The sequence below is a fragment of the Podarcis melisellensis genome, assembly GCF_964234715.1.
Source record: "Podarcis melisellensis genome assembly, chromosome: 13".
Lineage (NCBI taxonomy): Eukaryota > Metazoa > Chordata > Lepidosauria > Squamata > Lacertidae > Podarcis > Podarcis melisellensis.
Genome location: NC_138545.1, coordinates 13,786,728 through 13,812,852, shown reverse-complemented (window position 1 = coordinate 13,812,852; position 26,125 = coordinate 13,786,728). Strand labels below are relative to the sequence as shown.

At 42.6% G+C, this 26,125-nt stretch overlaps 1 protein-coding gene across 10 annotated transcripts; it reads right to left on the bottom strand.

The window, feature by feature from the left end:
• Positions 1–1,003: 1,003 nt before the first annotated feature.
• LOC309354494 (vomeronasal type-2 receptor 26-like) lies at positions 1,004–25,117 on the bottom strand (the record flags this gene model as incomplete). 10 transcript variants are annotated; one of them, XM_081884642.1, is made up of 7 exons in its annotated part: positions 24,000–25,117; positions 20,213–20,263; positions 18,758–18,884; positions 11,933–12,793; positions 10,704–10,931; positions 8,195–8,321; positions 4,035–4,936 (listed from the first exon to the last, which is right to left on the bottom strand). In XM_081884642.1, the coding sequence occupies exons 1-7, from the start codon at positions 24,212–24,214 to the stop codon at positions 4,035–4,037; spliced, it is 2,511 nt and encodes an 836-aa protein (XP_081740768.1). In that variant the 5' UTR covers positions 24,215–25,117. The 10 variants fall into 10 exon arrangements, 9 of the variants coding, with proteins under 9 accessions (XP_081740768.1, XP_081740770.1, XP_081740774.1 ...); XM_081884644.1 differs by lacking the exon at positions 20,213–20,263 and adding an exon at positions 13,716–14,007 and having other exon boundaries at positions 24,385–25,117; XM_081884648.1 differs by lacking the exon at positions 20,213–20,263 and adding an exon at positions 20,036–20,140 and having other exon boundaries at positions 24,385–25,116.
• Between the last annotated feature and the right edge of the window lie 1,008 nt (positions 25,118–26,125).

Below are 26,125 nucleotides of genomic sequence, written 5' to 3'. Positions count from 1 at the left end.
GAGGGAGAAGCCCACTCTCCCACCAATTGTCTTTGGGATGTCCTTAATATGTGTTACAGGTAGGTAGCCGTGCTGTTCTACCATAGTCGAAACAAAATAACAAAATGCCTTCCAGTAGCACCTTATAGACCAACTAAGTTTGTTATTGGTATGAGCTTTTGTGTGCATGTACACTTCTTCAGATACTTAATGTGTGTAAGAGATTGGGTGTGTGACATATTTTTTTCTGGTATTGAAGCCTTTCTTTCCCCTAATTCAGGTAATTTTATTTTATTTTAATTCTGTACCACCTTTACATTCCAAAGAACTGGTTCTGCTCCAATTTCATCCCAACTCAGAACTGGTAATACACCCTGAAGAGGTGCTGTGAAAGTGTGCATGCACATGAAAGCTCATACCAAGAACAAACTTAGTTGGTCTCTAAGGTGTTGGTGAACTATTTTTTTTATTTTATATATTTCTACTGCATCAAAGCAACACGGCTACCTACCTAAGACTCAAGCTAACAGAGGTATAGTACATAGGTGTCCTACCTGCGGAATCTTATAGATATCCAAAACAGTTGCCACATAAAAGGAGATTTCAGAATCCAATCCCCCAATGACCCCTGCCAGATTATTTTCAACATCACATATATAGTTAGGAACAAATTTCTCCACCCTGGATAAAAGTAGCAGTGTGGCGAGATATGTGCTCCTAGCATTGTTATAGCTGTCATATAAGTGGAAGCCCAAGGTGATATTGGGTAAGATGTGAGGGTCTTCATTGATCTCCTTGACTGCAAATGCCAAGGCCACGATGTGCTGGTAAAGCTTAGGCACCACCCTAGAATGAGAGTTGCAAACAGTTTCGGAAGGAACATATACCGGTATATCGTTTTACGTATCAACAAAGTAGTTAATCATATAGACTTCAGTGGAGTTAACTCCCTGTCTATTCCATTGATGAACAGTTCCTATAATTAGGAAGTTCTTCCTGATGTTTAGACAGAATTTCCTCTCTTGCAACTTGAATCCATTGGTTTGGGTCCTTCCCTCTGGAGCAAGAGAAAACAAGCTTGCTCCATCTTCCTGGTGACAGTCCTTGAGATAATTGAAAATAGCTATCCTACATCCACTCAGTCTTCTATTTTCATAGCTAAACATACTCAACCCCCTCAACTTGACTTCCAGACCCTTGATCATATGTGTTACCCTCTTCTGCAATGTTGCAGCTTGTCAATATCCTCCTTAAATAGTGCTGTACACAACTGAGCACAGTACTCCAGGTGTGGTCTGAGCATGGCAGAATAGAGCTGCTCTATTACTTCTTTTGATTGGGGCACTATACCTCTGTTGATGCAGACACCTTTTCACATGTACTACTGGCATGCCGGGTGTTCCCTGTCTTAGATTTGTGTAGCAGGTAATTTCTGCCTAAGTGCAGAACCTGACATTTGCCCCTACTGAAATTCATTTTGTAATTCACAAAAATCTATGTTTCATAATATATACCACCATTATTCCGAGGCTGCATCTGTAGGTTTGATCATTCCTGTTCTGTAATAAATGAGTGGCTTAGTTCTTACACAAGTTCTTCAGGCAGCGCTGGTGGGGGTTCCTCAGTGAATGTTGCTGCAGACGAGATGAAGCCACTATGGAAAACAATGCCACCAATGAGGAAGTCTCCTGGCTGATGATACATGTGAAGTGGACGGTGTGGACTTTGGAGCTTACATTTTGCTATTTGAGCCTGACATACAATGTAAGAAATCAGTTCCAGCAACAAGAACATTAAAACCACCATTCTGAACACAAAGACAACTGTTTGTTCTATGCAGAAACTACATTTTCTCTTTTCTGAGTTAAAATTGTCTTGTTTAAATGGTAGTTTATTTTCCCAAAACGACGTAATCTGGGAGTATCCAAAACCAGACTCAAATTATAGCCCTGTTAATTATCAAGCAGGAATGTAGTTATTCACCCAATGCTAAGAATTCCCTCTGGAATTGCTGAAGAAAATGTTTTTGTCACCTATTCAGAACTGTTATTTTTATTACCCTTTCATTAGATAATAAAAGACCAGTAGTGTATTGATGAAGTTAGAAGTTAGAAGCTCATTAAAGAAGACCTTGTAACCAATTGGGTTTCCAAAATATGTAGTCAGCATCTTGGAATTGGGGTCCCTTCCAGCTCCATGAGTCTAGGTTACATGAGCCACTGCTTCCCTTAATAACAGTATTATGTAAGAGGAAAGTCCAGGGAGAAGAGCTTCGTGGTCTGCTCTATGAGCTATGGAGGACTGTTTAGTTGGGTTGTGGCAAAATGAATATAAGGAGATTTTGTCCATCTGTTATATGCCACATCAAATACACTTGGTCATGCTTTATTTCTTTCTTATGATAAGCTGTCCCCTGCTGTTTAAATCTGGCCTCACCAAAATGATATAACATTTAGGGAAGAAGATACAGCCTAGTAACCCAAAACTAGAGGCCACAACAGAAAAGATCTCCACAGCCACCATGTACTCTCCCTTGGTACTCAGGTAGGAAGGAACAAAGGACAGCCACACACTGCAAAAGACCAACCTGCTGAAGGTGATAAACTTGGCTTCATTAAAACTTTCTGGTAACTTCCTAGCTAGGAAAGCCACAGTGAAACTGACCATGGCCAGCATTCCCATGAAGCCTAGGACACAGTAGAACATGGTGACTGATCCTTCGTTACATTCCAGTACAATTTCTTTAGTCATTGAGTGCTTGTCTAAATCAGGGAGTGGGGGAGCAACTATCAGCAAGGCATTACAAATCATTTGAATGAGGAAACTGAAAAGAACAATGGAGATGGCCACATGTTTCCCCACCCATCTCCTCATTCTGGAGCCTGGCATGGTAGCCATGAAAGCTAGAACCACTATAGTTGTTTTTGCTAAGATGCAAGACACTGCTACTGAGAAGATCACTGCAAAAGCAGTTTTTCGAAGGAGGCAGGTTATTTTTGTGGGCTCGCCAATGAGATCACTGCAAAAGCAGTTTTTCGAAGGAGGCAGGTTATTTTTGTGGGCTCGCCAATGAAAAGCAAAGGACAAAGGAAGGAGAGAACGAGGGCTAGTAGGAGAGCGTAGGTGAGGGTCCGATTGTTGGCTTTGAGTATAGGAGTTTCTTTGTGCTTGATGAAGATCCTAAGCACCAAAGTTGTAGTGAAGGTCAATAAAAGAGCAAAAGTGACCAAACTGATTCCCAGAGGCTCATTTTAAGTCAGGAAGCTTATTTCTTTTGGAAGACATGTATCCTGGCCAGTATTTGGATACTGATCTTCTGGACATTGAAAACAATCATCCATGACTGAAATTAAATTGAAAAATAAAGATAAAATGGTTTTTAAGTATGGCTTTCTGTTCCTGAATGAGCGTAGTGAACTTGAAATATCAAAAGTTGATCTTATAGTAAGAATAGTAGGAATTTCAACCTCTTGCATAATCTGAGCTCAATGGCATCAAGAGCATGCTTTCTCATGGGTTCCAAGGAAATCCAGAAAAATAAACAAATTGAAACCATCCTGCTAGCGGCTGAAGGTGTCAGAGGCCTCTGTGTCTATTCATTTCTTTGTTTGGGGTTGGACCTTGCACAATATTTTTGTTTCAGCTGATCCAAACTACTGATATTCATATCCCCTATGAATTTAATTGATATTCTGTTCAGCCCCCAGGTTACCTCATGTGAAGTATGTGGAAGACAGCCCTGGATCGTTTGACCCTTTTATTATTTCTTTAAGGTTACCAGATTTTTTTCCAGATTAATCCAGAGACACTTTTCAACTTCAATGGATTTTGTATGGGGACTGATTTGTAAATCTGGGAACTGTCCCCGGGAAACGAGGACGTCTGGTAACCTTATCTATTTTGCCTCCTATAAAAAACTACACAAGACTAACTATCATGAATCACCATTTCTAGGAAAAATTATATAAGGTAGCTGCTGAAAACATCTTTGCAAATATTCTTTTGTACAGACAGAGAAAAGCACAAAATGCAGAAAAGACAGGTTTCTTAAGTCTTTAATTTTTCTTCCTTATTAGCTGTTCCCTATTGTTCAGTTCAGGCCTCAGAATGATTATGTAACATTTGGGGGAAAAGATGCAAACCAGCAACCCAACACCGGAGGCTAAGATAGAGAAGACCTCCACTGCCACCATGTATTTTCCCTTGGTGCTCAGGTAGGAAGGAATAAAGGAGAGCCAAACACTGCAGAAGACCAACATGCTAAAAGTGATAAACTTGGCTTCGTTGAAACTGTCTGGTAACTTCCTGGCGAGGAAAGCCACAGCAAAACTTACAGTTGCCAGGCAACTCATGTAGATGAGGACACAGAAAAACATTGCCACAGACCCTTCATTACATTCTAGTATAATTTCTTCAGTCGTTGAGTGCATGTCCACATCTGGGTATGGGGGAGAGGTTGCCAGCCACACAGTACATATGCCTGCTTGAACAATGGAGCAGGAAAGGAGAATGGAGTGGCCTAGTCCTTTCCCCACCCATTTCCTCATCCTGGACTCTGGTTTTGTAGCCATGAAGGCCAAAACCACCGTGAAGGTTTTTGCCAGGACACAAGAAACAGCAGTTGAGAAGATGATGCCAAAAGCTGTTTGTCGGAGGAGGCACGTCACCTTCTCAGGTCGGCCAATGAAGAGCAATGCACAAAGGAAGCAGAGCAGGAGAGAGATGAGGAGAGCATAGGTGATGTTTCGGTTGTTTGCAATGACAATGGGTGTATCGTGGTGTTTTATAAATGTACCTAGTACCAGAGCTGTGATCAGGGAAAGGGAAAGAGAGCAGCAGGCTAAACTGATGCCCAAAGGTTCTTCATAGGACAAGAAGCTGATATCCTTGGGTAGACATGCATCCCGGTTCTTGCTCGGATAGTCTTTGTCTGGACATTTATTACAGTCATTCATATCTGGGGAAAATAAGGAAATGACCTTTAGCTCATATCACCTTGTTGGGTCCAATGTTGACTTTCTGTCTCAGAAGAAAAGAGCTCTGCTCATATCAAAACACATGTTGAATACTGCCTGATACTCTGTAATGTGGCGTTGTTGAAGAGCTATGTGTTCAGCCAGAGCGGCTGACATCTGAATGTTTATTCACACTAGCCTGGGTGCAGCCTGCGCAAGTCAGAAGGAGTGCATAGTTGTCAACTTACAGATTTGAAAATAAGAGTCCAGCAGCCTCGAAAATAAGGGATCAGCAGTTAAAATAAGGGATCAAGAATTACTTGGATAAAATACATATTTTGTTTTGTTCAAATGGCTTTAGATACGTATTAGGTCCATAAATTACCATATAGCATATATTCAACACAAAAAACAGCAACAATTTGTTGTTGCCAAAGGACAGCTGGACATAGAAAGGGCCCCATTACCTTCTGTAGCTTAGGGCCTCATCAAACCTGAATCCAGCCCTGGAAGGGGGCCAGTGTCCCTAGGAGTTGCCTATGTTTGAAGGGAAAAGGCCAACTGAACTTAGAATCATAGAATCTGCAGCGTTGGGAAGTGACCTCAAGGGCCACCTACTCCAACCCAGGAGTGAAACTAGCCTTTTTTTCACCTGGGGCAAAGACCCAGTTTGGCACCCCGCCCCCCCATGTCTTACTTTTAAAAGACAGCCCTGTTTAGGGAAGTTTTTAATGTTTAATGCTGTATTGTGTTTTTAATATTCGGTTGGAAGCCACCCAGAGTGGCTGGGGAAACCCAGTCAGATGGGTGTGGTATAAATAATAAACTATTTATTATTATGCATATTATTATTATAAGTGAGGTTACAGGGAACCAGGCAGAGGGCCTTCTCGGTAGTGGCGCTCACTCTGTAGAATGCCCTCCCATCAAATGTCTACAACTACCCGACTTTTAGAAGAGATCTGAAGGCAACCCTGTTTAGGGAAGTTTTTAATGTCTGATGTTTTATCGTGTTTTAATATTCTGTTGGGAGCTGCCCAGAGTGGCTGGGGAAACCCAGCCAGATGAGCAGGGTATAAATTATTATTATTATTATTATTATTATTATTATTATTATTATTATTATTATTCACATTTGTGTGCCTGCACACACACAGGCTGGGAACCTCAATGGCACCTTTCTGGAGGCTTCAACTTGGAAGCTGCAATCTTATACCCATTTACATGGAAGTAGGCTTTATTGAGCTTATTGGGTCTTTCTGCCAAATAAATCTTAACTATGATGGACTTGTGATAGACCAGATTGTGCTGTCAAGAGTTTTGTGACTGGTCTATCCAGCAACTCAAATTGAAGTTACCAGCTACAATCTAGGAGCAATGAGAACTTTGCCCACCTCCCTGGTATTGAAGCTCACAGAGATATCAAAACTAATTTGTGATGAGGTCTGCTATTCAAATTCAAATACCAGGTACCCTTCAAGAAGCTTTCCAGATTCCAGCCACTTTGGCACCATATCCTCAAGCCTTCTCCTCTTGCAACATTTACTGCTATTCCTTTAATTTAAACTGATTCACAGCCTGAAGCCATCAAAGCAGTGTACAGCGAGATAATAAAAAAAGCAAGCAAACCGTTTCTACAACGGAAAATGGTTTTTTTTGCTTGTTTTTCAGAGGTATGCTATAGCTCAGGGGCTCAGCAGCTGCCTAACCCTAAATCAAGTAAATAAATACAAATATTTAACTAAAAGAAATTGTAGAAAGATTTTGACAGATTTGTCTGAGCACTGAGGGTCAAAAGGAAGTAATTTTAAACAACTGTTGCTGAGGAATTTCTTTCTGAATTTGCACAGGATGATGGCAGGTGGGTGTCCTGCCCCCTCCCCAAATCCTCGCTACGCCCCTGCTGTATGTTGCTGCTTAAGCAGCAGCAGCAGCACGTCCCCCAAGTGAGGGTTGAGTCCTGATGTCAGGTATGGGAGACACTTGGCTTAGGAAAGAAGGCACCTGTGCGGGAAGCGCGCCCATTCATCCACTATGGCTTCTGCATGGCCTGGCCAGGCGCTTGTTGCTTCACCTCGCGAGCTCTGACAGCGGAGGCAGTTCTCCAATGGAGCTGAAGAAGGGAGGGCCTAACCAAACACGGCGGAGCTGGTGGGCAGCTGCCCTACCCTTCAAGTGGGCTGAGGCGGAAGCGGATGGATTTCCAGCCCCGCTTCGCCTCAGCAGGGACCGGTGGAGGTTTGTGCTCGCGTGGATGACAGCGAGCTGGTGGAAAATGCTGTGCTTAGCCGCCGGGCTCTTGGCGGCCACCCTCGCTGCCGTGCTGGTGGGCTAGCACAGCCCTTCGCGGCCCAAGCAGTTGTGGCGCCAGCCTCGCTCCTTCTCCTCTGAGCCGGCGCCCGGAGTGGAGGCCAACAACCTCTTCTAGATAATTCAGGTGAGTTGAGCTGAGGTGAGCAACGCAGCCAAGCAACACAGCTGGAGCCTCCCTCCTCCCTGGCTGGCAGGGAGGGAGGGAGGGGGAGGAGCTGCTTCCTTTTAAACCCAGGAAATTTAAGGGACATTATCAATCTGGGAGGACGCGGGTGGCGCTGTGGGTAAAACCTCAGCGCCTAGGGCTTGCCGATCACATGGTCGGCGGTTCGAATCCCCACGGCGGGGTGAGCTCCCGTCTTTCGGTCCCAGCTCCTGCCCACCTAGCAGTTCGAAAGCACCCTTACGTGCAAGTAGATAAATAGGTACCGCTTTCTAGCGGGAAGGTAAACGGAGTTTCCGTGTGCTGCACTGGTGCTGGCTCGCCAGAGCAGCTTCGTCACGCTGGCCACATGACCCAGAAGTGTCTCCAGACAGCGCTGGCCCCCGGCCTCTTAAGTGAGATGGGCGCCCAACCCTAGAGTCGGACACGACTGGCCCGTATGGGCAGGGGTACCTTTACCCTTTACCTTATCAATCTGGGACAGCAGCGGGACATGGTGCTGGTATAACGGAGTTTCCCGCCAAATAAGGGATGGTTGACAGCTATGAAGGAGTGGCAATCTAGATATGATTCGAAACACATACCACCCAACTACTCTCAATGCATAGTCATGCTCATTTGATTAGCATATTTAGACTATCTGAAGGGCTATGATTACAAAGAGGTAGGATCACACACACAGCAGATCATCTCCTCTTTTGAAACTTAAACTCAGCCTTCCTTACAGGACCATTCAATCCCAAGTACTGAGTCTGGATCTATTGAATCTATTTATTTCTCCTACCATCCTGGTTTGCAATCTTCCCCTCTGGACATGGGATGCAATTGTAGCAGCAAGGGGGCTGTCCCTCCTTCACTTTCTTGCTGGATCCTGGAAGACAACGCTCAGTACAGACAGAAAGAGGCTGAGTCTATTCCGTAAATGAAAGAACAGAAGGTTCATCAAGAAACTAATGACTCTGGAATCCTTTATGTTTTGGGGCCTTTCCCTATGTTACTAAACTGGCACAGAATTTCAGTAATATGTAATGGCCATACAGAGAGCAACTACTTTTTTCATATTCGTAGTAGTAGTAATGTTTGGAGTTATGTGATATTCCCTTAATATTGTTCTGGGATGTGCGGTATCCCATTTGTTCTGCAAAGATTGCCCTGTCCATTAAAGTACACTTTGAAGTCACTTTAATTTCCTTGGCAATTTTGTTATAATTCTTACTTTTGAGTATGCTGTCCACTAGGCATACAGCTCTAGAACTGATTTTTGTGCCTGTTGCTACACCTATACTTGGAGCCATCAGATGCTGCCTGGGGAAAAGTTCTGAATATGCCACCCAGAGTGGTTGGGAAAACCTACCCAGATAGGGGATATCATCATCATCATCATCATCATCATCATCATCATCATCATTTTTTTTTGAGGAAAGCAGAATGGCTGGGGAAACCCACCCAGATTGGGGGTGGTTATTGTTATTATTATTAAATGCTTTTAATGTTTAACGGACTATTAAGTTTTAAGATTTTGTTGGAAGCCGCCCAAAGTGGCTGGGGAAACCCAGTCAGATGGACGGAAAATGAATGAATGAATGAATAATAATAATAATAATAATAATAATAATAATGAATAAACATAACAATAATAATTATTATTTTTGAGGAATGCAATCATTGTGAATTCCAATACAAAAATATTCTGGACAAATACGTGAATTGGAATGAAGATATCCAAAACCTATGACACTCCCTGGAATGCTGCAAAACAATTCTCAGTATGTTAAGAACAAAATATACCTGTCAGGCAGCAGGGAAACCAACTCCCACTGCAGGTTGCCAGGAATGGATAAGAAAAGGAAAAGTCCCTACCATCTACTTGTTATTCAATATTTACAGAGAGAGGCTTGGGAATGCAGCCTCTTGGGATAATGGCGTTGTCCTCAGTAAATCTCCAGCCACTTCTCTCCCACATCCTCCTTTGTCAACAGCACCCCGACTATGGTTGCCGCTTAGGGCCATCTGTCTTCAAGCCCTTTGCTCTCATACTTTTAAGGCTTGCCGGGATCTGGGAGATGGTGGGCCTGGAATGCTTTCTGGTGATAAAGTGTCAGCCAGCTGCTCCAGCTCTGCCTCCTCCTCTTCCCCCAATATTTCCCAACTCCCCCCCCAATCTTCCTTTGAGCTGTGACCTCCATTAAACCCCTGTTGTAATTCTGAACTGTCTTCTTCTTCTCTGGAAGGGTCAGGCTGGGGAAGAGGTCTCCACCATTCCTCCTCTACCCAGTCCCTGATAATACATTTAAAAACTAATTTTGAGATCACTCCTTTTTTAAAGATTGATGCTTCCATTCCTAATGCTCTCTTGCTCTTCATACCTTTCTTCTCATATCAGTCCTTCACTCTTCCACCTGCACCCTGAGGTGCTAGAGAACACCCTGTGTGTTCTCCTGCACCTGCTGCTGTCTGCTCTCAGTTTCTTCCTCTGGTATTATTATGCCTCCTTTTCCCACCTTTCTATCAATAAAGACCAAATCCTGGGACTTATCAAATTTTACATCATGTTTCACTCTGTCAGAAATCAGTATTTAATACGCGTAAAGAAATCCAAAATGCTTTGGTTTATTTTACAATAATTTTCTTTTTCTACTTAGGATTCTAGTTGAAGTCTTCCAGTGGAAAAAATAATCCATTTAATTAGTCCAACTTAACACTTGTCTGCATTGTTTGATATATTGTTGCTTCAAGGTCACAATGATTGTGAAGAAATCCACTTTGTAGCTTCGTGGTCTCTGAGCATGTATCCCCTCTTGTGCTGGGGAAATGTACTGAGAGGCTCTATTTGACTGAAATAAAACTTGCCCTCCTGTCTCCAGGCCCTTTCATAGAAAAACTGATATTTGATCTGGACCTAATGACCCACATTCAGGTGAAGGATTGCGTGGTGCAAAACCCACATTTGCATGGATGCAGCTTGTAGTGTGGTCTGTGAATGGTTGGGATCAGGCTTAGACAACCTAGCTTTTGTTATTTTCATCTGAACTAGCAACCCCCTAAGGCATATTTACACTGTTAGCCATGCTTAACTTTATTTTGTAGTAAAAGGGTTCTGTTTTGTAACCTGCTTAATAAAATATTGGTCTTCTAGCAGCAAACCTTTGGCTCTTAATCTGGTACCTGGATGCTTTGGTCATACACCACTCATCAATTTACGACTCAAAAGATAGTGAGTAGACTTGCAGGTGGATAATTATTGCTTATTCAATACTGAATCTCTTTTGAATTAGCAAACAATGCAACCCTACCTGGTTAAACCAACTGTGCCATGTGATGGCATCTTCATCAAGGGTTAATTTTTGGTCTGGAGGAGCCTGTGGATTTATCCTCCCAACTCTCACTCTGTGCAAACTTTGGTTGGAGAATATAATCCAGTTGACAATATCCAAGCTAGATGCTGCCTCTCCATTCTGGTTGATGAAGACCACATCTCCTGCAGTATTGTTAAATGAGATGCTTCTCAGAAAGTGATGGAGCTAGATTGAAAACAGAAAAGACAGGGGTTTTGGAAAAGACTGCACCATTTTCCCCTAGGAGCAGAACCTACAGCAAGTGGTGGGGGGTGATTCAATGAACTGTCAGTGGATTCAGGTCCAAGCATGGAGAGAGCCTATCAGTTTTCTTTCACACACATGCCTCTCTCTCAATCTTTCTAACAACCCTTTATTTAGCCCATAAGTCCAATCTGTGTATGTAGTGAGGTCTCTCTCTCCCCTCCCCTCCCCTCCCTTGTCCCCCTGAACATCTCAGAAGACACGGCAGTGGTGTGCGAACACCTGTTCTAAGGAAGGATTTGGTTGATATGGGATAGAGGGAATGCTGAACATCTCTCTCAACCGTTACCATAGTTTCCTATATATGAATGCAGCGGTACCTCACTGGGCTGTAAAGCTTCCCTCATACAAATGCTTTTTCTTCAAACATAGGACAGTACAGTCAAACCTTGGAATTAAAATTTAATCCATTCTGGAAGGACTTTTGACTTCTAAAACGTTCAATTTCCAAGGTGTGGCTTCCGGTTACCTCTTTCAATACCAGTTTGAAAACCGGAACACTTATTTCTGGGTTTTCGACATTTCGGAGCCGAAACATTTGGCAACGGAGATGATCTGAAACCAATCTTTGAATGGAATGGGATATCAGTGGACTGCAAAGCTTCTCTCATACAAATGCTTTCTGCTCAAACACAGGGCAGTACCTACTCAAGGAAGGACACCACTATCATTTCCCTTTTCTATAGGGCCTACTGTCATTTGCAGCAGCAGAATATGTGGGGAATTATCTAGGATACTATCATATCAGTGCCACCTCCTACTCTGCCTGCAGAATTATAAATTCAGTTCTGTGTTCTTCTTTCTAATACACCTGCTCAAACGTTTGAACTCTGAGAGGAAAGAACAAGTTGATAGGCTTTAGGGAATGCAAAAAGTGTCAGGAAGCAACAGGGCTTTGCCAATTGAGAATATTCAGCCTTTACCTGCCAAGACTGTTGATTCAGATTCTTCCCTCTCTCTTTGTATGGCATTCTTCTATGTCTGAATCTGGAAGTGGACATGGCATGTAAAGCATGGGCCATGGCATAGACAGCGCTGTGGATGCTATAACTGTGGCCTGTCATGCTCACTTCAAAAAATGATCCAGGAAGGATCTCCAGCTTCTCTTTTCCTGTGCAAATATTCCCCTCTGCCTTGTCTGCAGTGATATCTGGGAGTACACATTCAAAGGCTTGTTGCCAGAAGTCCCTGATAAAACCGTCCCCATCTGTGCTGGAAGGGTTTCTGTGCACAACATACTGATGAAATCCTGGTGGGTTTCTGAAGTGAATTTCAAAGGCTATAGCACCATTGAATATTCCTGCATCCCAGTTCCTTTGAAAGACAAATGAAGCAAACTCAACCTGGGCTGTTGTTATCCATACTTTACTTTTTACTTTCTTTGTCATGTCATCATGTTCTGATAGGTATGAAAGCCATCTAAAAGTTGCCATGGAATAAGATTCTCCAGAGGCAATGACTACGTTAGCTTTGCTGCTAAAAATTTGATCTTGTATATGGGCTGCTTGTTGTAGCATGCCATACATTTCAGAAATAAAACTAAAATTGGGGATTCTTTCTATGAATGCAAAACAGACACCACTCTTGGTAAACATTGGGGAAATGGTTTGCACAAATCTTTCTCCATTTTCATTGTCCATTGCAATGACTCCAATCCACGTCCACCTGAAATGCAGAAGCAAAGAGAGAATTCCCTCATACTGAAGGGCTTCTGAGGCTGCCATCTGGTAGAAGGGAAGCCCTGGGCTTTTATCATTCATCACTGGAGCAGAGCCATAAATGAGCTGAAGAGGGAATGGAGGAAGGGAAGAGACAAAGTAATATTTGCAGAGTTCTTTCAAACTATTCATATACATCATGTGATGAATCCTGTTAGTCAGATATGCCTTTTGCCACCCACCAGGTGTTGCATTCATTTCTCATTATACTAAAGACACACATGCAAATGGCCTAAACTGGGACCATCTCCCATTCCTGCTTGTTAAATATTTGTTCTGTTGATGGGGGGGGGGGGCAATTGTTGCTTTTTAAAAAAAACAAAAACATATTATGCATACTTGCAGGTTCTTGTACCATGTATGAAACTAATTGGAGGGACACACCATGCCCTAAATAGAGGATTCTCCACCCCTACTTGAGGCATTATTTATGGAGCCATGTCAGAATTGCAACATGGGTCGGATACACATTCCTTCTCTGAAGCTGCTTTTGTCTTTACGATGCACATACCCCAACTGCCACAACTTCCATTTCTGCCTTTTCCTTTTCAAGGCTTTTCAGACTTCACTTATGAACATTTATTTCACATTGGAACCAGCTGCTCAATACTATTACTGTTCTCCTGCAGAATTGAACTGTATTTGCAATTTGTCATACCTCCAGAGTATGTTTAATTTGAAAACCCTTTCCCCCTAAACATTCACTGGCCTTTGGGATATCAGTGTCCTTGAGGTGTGTTTAAGAGATTGGGGGTGTGACAGTTTTTTTGGGGTATTGCAGCCTTTATTTCCCCTTATTAAGGTCATTTTATTTTATTTTATTTTAATTCTGTTCCACCTTTAGTTTTCAAGGATTTCAAAGTGGTGTACATGGTTCTGCCCCAATTTTATCCTCAGCCTGAACTCATGATGCTCCCTGAAATTGTGCTGTTAATTCAGGCTCTTTCTCTATGCAAGCTAATAGAGGTATTGTACATGGGTGTCCTACCTGCGGGCTCTTATAGATATCCAAAACAGTTGCCACATAAAAAGAGATTTCAGAATCCAGTCCTCCAATGACCCCTACCAGATTATTTTCAACATCACATATATAGTTAGGAACAAATTTTTCCACCCTGGATAAAAGCAGCAGTGTGGCGAGATATGTGCTCCTTGCATTGTTATAGCTGTCATATAAGTGAAAGCCCAAGGTGATATTGGGTAAGATGTGAGGGTCTTCATTGATCTCCTTGACTGCAAATGCCAAGGCCACGATGTGCTGGTAACCCTTAGGCACCACCCTAGAATGAGAGTTGCAAATGGCATCAGAAGGAAGATATACCGGTATATCATTTTACATATCTTAGTCACCACCCTAGAATGAGAGTTGCAAACAATATCAGAAGGAACGGATATATAATTTTACATATCAGCACAATAGTTAATCTTCCTGGTGACAGCCCTTGAGGTACAGTGGTACCTCAGGTTAATAACTTAATTTGTCCTGGAGGTCTGTTCTTAACCTGAAACTGTTCTTAATCTGAGGTACCACTTTAGCTAATGGGGCCTCCCACTGCTGCCATGGCTCTCTCCTGCAATGACCCCTTTCCTATTCATGAAGCAGTGATGGTTGTTGTAATTCACAGAATTCTATGCTTCATAATATATACCATCATTGTGAAACAAACTTTTGCCTAAGATCAGAAAATGAAATGATATGAGCATTCAGGTTCAGAACAGGTTCTTTTAATTCATTCTCACTAACACTCCTGTTCAGATAAAGTCTATCAAAACTGGCTTTTCAAAAGGGTTCTCTCTCTCTCTCTCTCTCTCTCTCTCTCTCTCTCTCTCTCTCTCTCTCTCTCTCTCTCTCTCTCTCACACACACACACACACACACACACACACATGTATACATTTCAATACATTTATATTCATTTCCCTATTGAGAAATGGAAGCTTCAACAGGATTCTCTTAATTCACAAGAGATTCCTATGGATTTTTGCATCAGCATATGTCCCACTGAAATCAAAAGTGGTTATCTCAAGGTAAATGGGTTGAAGTTTGCAGCCTCAGTCATTATTCTGAGGCTGAAGCTCTTGGTTTGATCATTCCTGTCCTGTAATGAATGACTGACTTAGTTCTCACACAAGCTCTTCAGGCAGTGCTGGTGGGGGTTCCTCAGTGAATTTTGCTGGAGAGGAGATGAAACCACCATGGGAAACAATGCCACCAATGAGGAAATCTCCTGGCTGATGATACGTGTGAAGTGGACGGTGTGGACTTTGGAGCTTGCATTTTGCTATGTGAGCCTGACATACATTGTAAGAAATCAGTTCCAGCAGCAAGGACACTAAAACCACCATTCTCAATATAAAGGCAACTGTTCTATGCAGAAACCACATTTTCTCTTTTCTGAGTTAAAATTGTCTTGTTTAAATGGTAGTTTATTTTCCCAAAATGACGCAATCTGGGAGTATCCAAAATCAGACTCAAATTATAGCCCTGTTAATCATCAAGGAGCAATGTAATTATTTATCCAGTGCTAAGAATTCCCTCTGGAATTGCTGAAGAAAATGTATTTGTCACATACTCAGAAGTGCAATTTTAAATTTCCTTTCATTAGATAAAAATGGACCAGTAGTGTATTGGTGAAGTTAGAAGTAAGAAATAGAAGACCTTGTAAATAATGGAGTTTCCAAAATATGTAGTCAGCTCTCTCAGTCCAGGATACATGAGGTACTGTGGTACCTTGGTTCCCAAATGCCTCTGTTGTTGACTGTTTCAGTTCTCGAATGCCAAAAACCCAGAAGTAATTTTTTCCATTATTGAATGTACCTCAGAAGTCTAACGTCTGACGTGGCTTCCGCTGAGTGCTAGAAGCTCTTGTAAGCAATTGGAAGCCGCACCTTTGTTGTCTAGTGTAATGGAAGTCAAAGGTCTTCCAGAACGGATTACATTCGACAACCGAGGTACCACTCTAATTTGTCAGGGCTGTTCTGCTGGCTTTGGAGAACAGTTTTGTTGGCTTGAGGCATTCTGAGATGAAGAAAAATGAATTCAAGGAGATTTAGTCCAGTTATGATTTGCTACATCAAATAGACTTATTTATGCTTTAACTCTTTCTTATAATAAGCTGTCCCCTGCTGTTTAACTCTGGCCTCAGCAAAATGATATAACATTTGGGGAAGAAGATGCAGCCCAGTAACCCAAAACTAGAGGCCAAAATAGAAAAGATCTCCACAGCCACCATGTACTTTCCCTTGGTACTCAGGTAGGTTGGAACAAAGGACAGCCACACAATGCAAAAAACCAACATGCTGAAGGTGATGAACTTGGCTTCATTAAAACTGTCTGGTAACTTCCTGGCTAGGAAGGCTACACTGAAGCTGACAATGGCTAGCAAGCCCATGAAAGCCAAGACACTGTAGAACATGGTGACTGACCCTTCATTACATTCCAAAACAATTTCTTTAGTCACAGAGTGCATATCCAAATCTGGGAATGGGGGAGACGTTGCCAGCCACACACTACAAATAATGGCTTGAATCAGGGAGCAGAAAAGAACAATGGAGGTAGCCTGTTGTTTCCCCACCCATCTCCTCATTCTGGAGCCTGGCTTGGTAGCCATGAAAGCTAGAACCACTATAGTTGTTTTTGCTAAGATGCAAGACACTGCTACTGAGAAGATGACTCCAAAAGCAGTTTGTCGAAGGAGACAGGTTATTTTTGTGGGCTGGCCAATGAATAGCAAAGGACAAAGGAAGGAGAGAACGAGGGCTAGGAGGAGAACATAGGTGAGGGTCTGATTGTTGGCTTTGACTAGGGGAGTCTCTTTGTGCTTGATGAAGATCCTAAGCACCAAAGCTGTAGTGAAAGTCAATAAAAGAGCAAGCGTGACCAAACTGATCCCCAGAGGTTCATCGTAAAACAGGAAGCTTATGTCTTTTGGAAGACATATAACCTGGCCAAGGTTTGGGTACTGATCTTCTGGACATTGAAAACAGTCATCCATGTCTAAAAACAAAAAACAAAACAAAGAATATGTTTACTGCAGACTTTTGGAGTTCATTGGTGTTAGGGGGAAAGGCTTCCACAACCTTTTGTTTTATATCCCACTTCTTTACTTGACTCTTCAAAGCAGTCAACAACATTTAGAAAACACAGCAAATCACAAAGCCAAACAACCAGCCTCTTGAACCAGCCAGCAGCAGACACCTGATGTTTGTTTCTTCAGTTAGCCCTGTCTTTAGCCAACTGAACTAGGCCCTGATGTTGTCTTTGATTGCCTTTCTTGTTCTGTCCTTTCTTCCCAAAAGGTAAGTGTCTGTTGGCTCATATAGACTAGGCCATATTGCTCCCCTCACATCTGACCATCTCTGATTCAGTGTCATATTTGTGGAAATAATGCAAATAGCTGCACACTTCATAAACTACTTCAGTATTTTGGTGGAATACAACTAAATTTCAGCAGGCTACAGTTCCTCCAAGTGTTTCTATTTTCCATGGATGTCCTCGCTTTACAGAAGCCATCTGTCAGGGTGCCCTCAGAGCACTCTGACATAAGCTACACCCGTGAGACTGAGCTGTATGAGAGGCAGGAGGATGGGATTGAAGATGGAGTTTCTGAAGCTGAAGGAGGCAATGGAGTAAGCAGGGGTTACTGGTATTCCCAGCCCATGCAGGCGGAGGAGGACTTGGTCTGGGAGGGAACGCAGGAAGAAGAGACACAGGAGAGAGAACAGGCAGATTTACAGGTGTTGCAAGGGTTAAGTTCAGGGTCAGAGGCGGAGCAGATGCATGAATCTCTGCACTCAAGGCATCTTGGGAGACTTTGGAAATGCAGGAAAAATGTCATAAAGATTCCACGCTTTCTGTGTTTTAGACGGAAGAGGAAGTCAGTGCTCCCAACTGACAGCTCCAAGGAAGACTGATTTACTCGGGTTCCCACCCGGGTTGTATAAACAGCAATAAATAAGGACCATAAAACCATCACATTGTCAAGGCTTCTCTGTGCGTAGAGAGATCAATTTACACATTCCTAACACCATCCTAGGGGACTCAGGTGGCGCTGTGGGTTAAAGCCTCAGCGCCTAGGACTTGCTGATCGAAAGGTCGGCGGTTCGAATCCCTGCTGCGGGGTGCGCTCCCGCCGCTTGGTCCCAGCGCCTGCCAACCTAGCAGTTTGAAAGCACCTCCGGGTGCAAGTAGATAAATAGGGACCGCTTACCAGCGGGAAGGTAAACAGCGTTTCCGTGTGCAGCTCTGGCTCGCCAGAGCAGCGATGTCACGCTGGCCATGTGACCCGGAAGTGTCTCCGGACAGCGCTGGCCCCTGGCCTCTTAAGTGAGATAGGCGCACAACCCCAGAGTCTGTCAAGACTGGCCCGTACGGGCAGGGGTACCTTTACCTTTTAACACCATCCTGGTTTCTGATTTGATCCCAGAATGCCCCACTTTCCCTTAGGACATCCCGATTTTCATAGGAGAAATGTTGGAGGGTATGGTGAGATGTCCCTATTTTCATCAGAGAAATGTTGTAGGGTGTGGAGGTTTTTTTTAATGTCTAATGTTTTATCATGCTTTATATATGTTAGAAGCCACCCAGGGTGGCAACCCAGTCAGATGGATGGGGTATAAATAGTAAAGTTATTATTATTACTATTATGGTATAGGACATCCCTATTTTGATCAGAGAAATGTTGGAGGGTATGAGACTAGAATTGGTGTTTCTACACTTTCTGAACTGCAGCTGTTACTGCAGCTGTTATGATGAAGGTGATCAGTGAAATAGAGGAGAGATTTTGACAAGAAAGTTCTGGCTCATGGTTTAAGCAGATTGGAAAGCATGTTTTGATGACAGAAAGGGCTCTGTTTGCTTGGTAAGGCTTTAGCTGAGCTGAGAGCATATACAGATTAAATAAAACACAAAATTCATTAGTAGCCCAGAGTGGCCCTCTCGAACATTTATATACCCTAGGGAGGGTCAAAATCATCTTTGAAATAGGTGGCATACATACATCTATATATAACATTTTAAAACCTTTCTTACCTTTCTGGTTGGAAATCTTTCCTTCTGGACATGTAAAGCAATCATAGCAACAAAATGGCTTCCCTTCCTTCTTGGTTCGACTGTAACCTGAACTGCAATGATCATTGCATATAGAAATGGGCCGGGTCTGTCCATAAATATCAGAATAGAATGTTTTAGGTAATATCATGAACACTAGAGTGTATTACGAATGCAGTACAGTGGTACCTCAGGTTAAGAACTTAATTCGTTCTGGATGTCCGTTTTTAACCTGAAACTGTTCTTAGCTAATGGGGCCTCCCGCTGCCGCTGCACCACCGGAGCACGATTTCTGTTCTCATCCTGAAGCAAAGTTCTTAACCCGAGGTACTATTTCTGGGTTAGCGGAGTCTGTAAACTGAAGCATCTGTAACTTGAAGCTTCTGTAAGCCAAGGTACCACTGTACCCACAAGTTGAATGTTCTCTCTCTCCCTTCCTCTCTCTCTCCCCCCGCCTCTCTCTCCCCCTCCATCTCTTTCTCTCCCCCCGTATGTATCTGTGTAGATAAAAAGGTAAAGGTAAATGACCCCTGGGTGGTTAAATCCAGTCAAAGGTGACTATGGGGTGTGGTGCTCATCTCTCTTCAGGCCGAGGGAGCCGCCGCTTTTCCACAGACAGCTTTCCGGGCAATGTGTATGTATTTAATGTATTATTATTATTATTATTATTAGGCCTACATGACTAAACCGCTTCTGGTGCAACGTAACACCGTGACGGAAGCCAGAACGCACAAAAATGCTGTTTACCTTCCCACCACAGTGGTAACTATTTATCTACTTGCACTGGTATGCTTTCAAACTGCTAGGTTGGCAGAAGCTGGGACAGAGCAATGGGAGCTCACCCGTTGCACAGATTTGAACCGCTGATGTTTTGATCGGCAAGCCCAAGAGTTTCAGTGGTTTAGACCACAGCACCACCCGCTTCAATCAGCTGACAGTAGTGTTCAATGTGGAGAGATATTGATACTTACCTATCCTGCCACCACATGCTTAACGAATGAAAAGGGGTTTTAGCAAAAAACAAAAAAAGGTGAAGGAGCATGCTTAATATTAATCAGGAGTGGGTTCTAGAGTGTTGGTGCTACCGCTCTGAATGAATGATTCCTTGTAATTGCAGAAGGAACATTAAGTGGCACATGAAAGTTTGAACAAGTCTCACTGTATTTACAGAATACTGAGAAACAGCCATTTGAGTAACTATCTTCTTCCTGACCATGGGGCAGGTGATGGAACGAACCCTGAAAAATGTAGAGAACCCACCTGGTTAAATTGTTTGGGCCATACAATGGCATCCTCATGAATGGTGAACGATTTTTCCTGGGCACCCAGAGAGTCTACCTTCCCAACTTTGACTCTAAGAAAGGACTGATTTGGAAACATGAGCCAGTTTATAATGTCAAAGCCAGCAATTAATTCACCATTTGCGTCAAAACACACCTTTTCTCCTGCACTGTTGTTAAACGAAATACTTCTGAGAATGTGATGGAGCTAAATAATAAAAATAAGAAAGGTTTATATAAATGCTCTTATTATGTTATAATACAACACGGTGAAAATACATCAAAAGCTCAGGATTATGATCCCATGAAATCTTTGTGCAAGCTAATGTTAGAAACAGCTAAAGGTCACTTAAAATCCCACACCATGGAATATTGGCCACATCTGCATCACTACTTTAACTTTCACTCTTTTGTGTTACACTAAAGAACTTTCCGCATTGTAGGCTTATCAATAGAGGCTAAGATTTTTCCATCAAGAGACCTCTACTATCTTTAAAAGACCACAATCCCCATGGTTTAAGTCTGTGGTATGGATGTATCTATTGTGGAGTGAGATATCACGACTGCCAGCGATATGGTTGCCAGCCCTGTTGCTGCTTCTGATGTTTTCAAAACTGCAAGGAAAGGGGCAGTGATACCCTCTTCTGCTTCTCCAGTAAGGCAGCTGGGGAAGGGCTTTGGCTCAGTGGTGACTCATGCTTTAAATGCAGAAGGTTCCAGGTTCAATCCCCAACAGCTCCATGTAGGGCTGGGAAAGGCTTTTGCCTGAAACACTGGGGAGTTGCTGCCAGTGTTCTCTACATGGTATAAAGCAGCATTCTACGCAATGTGAGACACTCTGAAGAAATCTTTGATACCCTAGCCCGAACTTGGTCATTTATTTTGTTTTGCTTTAAAAATGCTGCACCTGCTACCTTGATTGTGAAGGGATGGAAAGAAATTATTTTACAAACTGAGAGGAGTTCTGTTCATCTCTGCTGTGGAGGCAAAATAAAAGGCTTGAAGTATGGTAAAGTTATCCTATGAGATTAACTTTCTTGTTAATTTCATGGAAGGTTGATAAAGCTCGACCATCATTTTTGCACCAAAAGATACGTAGGTACCTTCAGCTTACATCTGACCAAGACATTACCTGCCATGGTTGTGGATTTGGAAGCTCCCATCTTACTCCCTCTGCCATTCCTTTGTGCTTGAATTGGGATGAATGTCTGATGTGCAAAGCATGTGCCACCGCATAGACTGCATTGTAGATGGTGTAGCTATGAGCTGTCAATGTCATTTCAAAAACAGACACGGTGAGTGTCTCCATCTTCTCCTCCCCTGTGCAAATTTGCCCACCTATATTATCTGCCACAGAACTGGAGAATGAACAGTTAAATGACTCTTCCCAGAAGTCCTTGATAAAACCATCTTCTTTTTCTGTGCTTGGGTTCTTGATCTGAAGGAACTTCTGGAAAGCTAACAGATCCACTGAGTGAATGGCAAGGGAAACAGAACCATGAAGGAAACTTATGTCCCAATTTCTTTGGAATGGAAATGATGTGATATCCATCTGGGCTGTCAGGAACCAGATTTTACTCTTGGTCCTCATTGGTATATGCTCAAAGTTTAAAACCTGGGGCACCATTTTCAATGCCATCATGGAATGAATTTCTCCATGTACAACCACAACATTGGTAGTGCTCCTCATAATAACACTGATAGCGTGAAAGCCCTCCCCCACCATGTCTGTGATTCCACTGGAAGATGTTAGCTTTGGGAATGTTTCTATGAAGTCAAAGCAGATGCCACTCTGGGAAAACACTGGAAGTACATTCTCTATAAAACCTTCTGTATTTTCCCTAACTTGAGAAACCACTCCAATCCACGTCCACTGGAAATGCAGCAGTAACTTGATGATTCCTCTATATTGATGGTCCCCATTTGGGAACATTTGGTAGAAGAAGACTCCTTGAGACTCTTTATTCATGACTGGGGAAGAGCCATATATGAGCTATGATTTTTTTAAAAAAAAAAAGATGAGAAGAATGGTTTTCAATATAAAACAATTACTTGTGTGTAGTTTTGTTTTCTTTCTTCTGTTCATTTCTGGCCGGGAGCATAATGTTTAAGTAGATCCTGCAGGATTGAATTATGTGTTCAACTACTGGAGTCTACTTTCCCTGTGCATTTCATGCAAAGAACACGCTGAGGAAGCAGGTCCCTGCAACTAGCAGGACTGAAACCTCAACTCACCAGATGGTCAGCCTAGCGTATATAATGGCTTAGTTTTACTGTGTGCTTGTTACAGCCATGTGAAGACAATCTCATTCTTCCTACCAAGACCATGCCCCAACAGCCCCAGATCACTCCTGCGGGCCAGACCGAATCTGGGAATGTTTCCACCTAATTCATCTACTTCCACCTAGTTTCCACCTAATTCATCTAGTTCCACCCAATTCAGAATTTGGACTTTGGCTAAATCTGACCCACAACCCTTACAGCTCCTTATTGATTGCTCTTTCACTGTGCATGTTAGGAATGGGAGGATCTGTCAATATTTCTCTTAAGTTTCTTATTTAACCACATCAATTAGATTTCTTTTTAAGCCTCATGAAAATTTCTCCTAAAATACAAAACTTTATGCAAATTTTGCCTAATATGCACATCTTTGCAAAGCAATATTTGCTAATACAATGCATTTTAAGTATATTTTTACTAACATGCATTTTTAATGCACACTTTACCTTAATCTATGCATTTTTGGACACATTATTTGACTGGAGAACTGCTTTGCAAAATCCGGAAAAGGGGGGATTTCAAAGAATGGCTGCATTTCATGTATTGGTTCTGAAAGTGTGAATTCAGTGAAATTGAGGTGTGAATGTATTTAGATCTTACTTGCGGTATCTTGTATGTAGACAGGATGGGTGTCATGTGAAGACAGACATTAGAGTTAGGTCCCCCAATGACTGCTATTGGAGTGCTCTCAGCATCACATTTATAGTTAGGGATGGCCTTGGCCCTTCTTGAGAGAAGCTCCATTGAGGCTTCATAGGTCCAGCTTGCACTGAAATGGCTGTTATAAATGTGGAAGCCCAGGGTGACGTTGGGCAAGATCTGGGGAGTTTCATTGATCTCCTTTACAGCAAATGCCAAGGCCAAGATGTGCTGGTAGAGGTGAGTCAGCACCCTGTATTGAGAGTTACATGCTGCATCAAGGTTCATCTGCTTCAGACCATAACATAGACTGCTTTTCAGTTCAGTATCAGTTCAGATATTGTACAAAAACAGGTTGTAATCTAACATTTCACAGGCGTGTAAAAGTAAACTGGCTCACGAATCTATGACGTCTCTTAAAAGCATCTCAAATTCCAGGACTTCTTAGAGAGTCTCTTAATATATCTACAGAAGACATAATTCAATAAGGTGTTTTTATTTATTGTGGCCTATAGGGAATCTGGATGAGGTATTTTGTATGTTTAATATCTGCTGGTCAATAGTTACTTGTAGTTTGCATGTTCTTCATTCACACAGGATACACATCCTAATAAGCAAATACCAATGTAGCGTTTTTGTTTGGGTTTTTCTTAGAAGGGGTGAAAAAATACATAGGGTCACAGCAGCCACTATGGAGAAATTATCTTAATGCTCCAATTTTATCTATAACCATTTGATGTGAGCTTAATTTATAATGTAAAATATGTTTCAAGCCAGTTGTCCTGGAAGCCAATATTTTATGCTCGGTAAATGTTTTTAAATTCTTCAATAAAGTTTGTGTGAAGAAAAGAGTATTGGAAATGGTGAAATTAAAACAATTTTTTATTTATTTTTGTTTGTGGAATGTTTGTTCTTCTTGAAAAGCAAAGAAACAGATTAATGCAGAAAGAGGGGGAAAGAGATTTAGGACATATTTCATCAGCATATACTATGCTTTTTTTTTAAAGAAACATTCAGCTACTTACATATGGTCATCTGAAAATTCCTGAGATGGTTGTTTTTCAAAGGATAGGGTATCTGAAAATATGTAGATCTGAGATATAATGCCAGCAAGGATGAGATCTCCTGACTGATAATATTTGTGAAGAATAGGGACAGGTTCTCTGATGGAACACTGAGGAAGAAACTTACACATCCCCTGCAGTGGCAGTAAGAGCACCAGCAACCTAAACACTACCATCTTGCAAGGGATTATTCATTTAGGCACAACTTCACCTATTCTGTTACTGTTATTCAAGTGACTGTGAGCAGTAGAGACTAACTTGAATGGTGACCCACTTAGGTGATTCAAAGCCATACTGATGAGCCTCTGTATATCTATAGACCCAACCATGTTCACTTCATACTTACTAATAAGAGCCTCCAGTCTTAGTTTCATCATTCTGTATGTGGGCAGAGGAGGTCCCTAGGGAAGGGGAGAAGATGTAATTCTGAATAATCTGGTAATTACAGGCGAGGTAATCACTTGCTTTGAATTACGGATTCTGTGTAATATTTAAAGGAAAACAGGATTATCATATCTCATGCAAAATATCAGGCAACTTCCTAGCTAGGAAAGCCAAAGTTAAGCTGGCAATGGGCAGGAAACCCATGAAGCTCAAAATAGAGCAAAACATGATATGTCATTGCATTCTAGTACAATTTCTTCAGTGATTGAGTGCGTGTCAACACCTGGGAAATGGAGGACAGGTTGCCAGCCACACAGTAATAAAAAGAGTCTGAACAAGGAAGCTGGAAAGAACAATAAAGGTTGCCAGTTTTTCCCCCACCCATCTCCTCATTCTAGAGCCTGCCTTGATAGCCATGAAAGCTAGAACTACTATTGTGGTTTTGGCTAATATACAGGAAACTGCCACTGAGAAGATTGCACCAAAAGTAGTTTGTCGTAGGAGACATGTCCCTTCATCTGGTTTGCCAATGAATGTTGTTGTTGTTTAGTCATTTAGTCGTGTCCGACTCTTCGTGATCCCATGGACCAGAGCACGCCAGGCACTTCTGTCTTCCACTGCCTCCCGCAGTTTGGTCAAACTCATGCTGGTAGCTTCGAGAACACTGTCCAACCATCTCGTACTCTGTTGTCCCCTTCTCCTTGTGCCCTCTATCTTTCCCAACATCAGGGTCTTTTCCAGGGAGTCTTCTCTTGTCATGAGGTGGCCAAAGTCTTGGAGCCTCAGCTTCACAATCTGACCTTCCAGTGAGCACTTAGGGCTGATTTCCTTCAGAATGGAGAGGTTTGATCTTCTTGCAGTCCATGGGACTCTCAAGAGTCTCCTCCAGCACCATAATTCAAAAGCATCAATTCTTCAGCGATCAGCCTTCTTTATGGTCCAGCTTTCACTTCCATATATCACTACTGGGAAGACCATGGCTTTTACTATACGGACCTTTGTTGGCAAGGTGATGTCTCTACTTTTTAAGATGCTGTCTAGGTTTGTCATTGCTTTTCTCCCAAGAAGCAGGAAGCACAAAGAAAGGAGAGGAGGAGAGAGGATGGGAGAACATAGGTTCTGATTATTGGCTGCCCTTGAGACTGACCCAGAAACTCCAGCGGGTGCAGAATGCCGCTGCAAGACTCCTTATGGGGTCTTCGCTGCGAGATCACATTCATCCGGTACTATACCAGCTGCACTGGCTCCTGGTAGAGTACAGGATCAGGTTTAAGGTGCTGGTTTTAACCTTTAAAGCCCTATACGGCCTAGGACCCTCGTACCTATGAGACCGCCTCTCCTGGTATGCCCCACAGAGAAACCTACGGTCTGCAAATAATAACATCCTCAAGGTCCCAGGCCTCAGAGAGGTTAGGCTAGCCTCAACTAAAGCCAGGGCCTTCTCGGCTGCGGCTCCAATCTGGTGGAACGCTCTGTCACAAGAGACTAGGGCCCTGCGGGACCTGACATCTTTCTGCAGGGCCTGCAAGACAGAGTTGTTCCACCAGGCCTTTGGTCAGGGCGCAGCCTGACTCCCTCCTCTGGCAACCTGCACAGAATGGTGAAATGTTAGCATCCACAAAACATATGTAAAGGGTTAATGGCAAGGACTGTAGAACTCTGGGATGTCATAACCTCTGTGGCAGTTATGGCAGTTAGCTGAA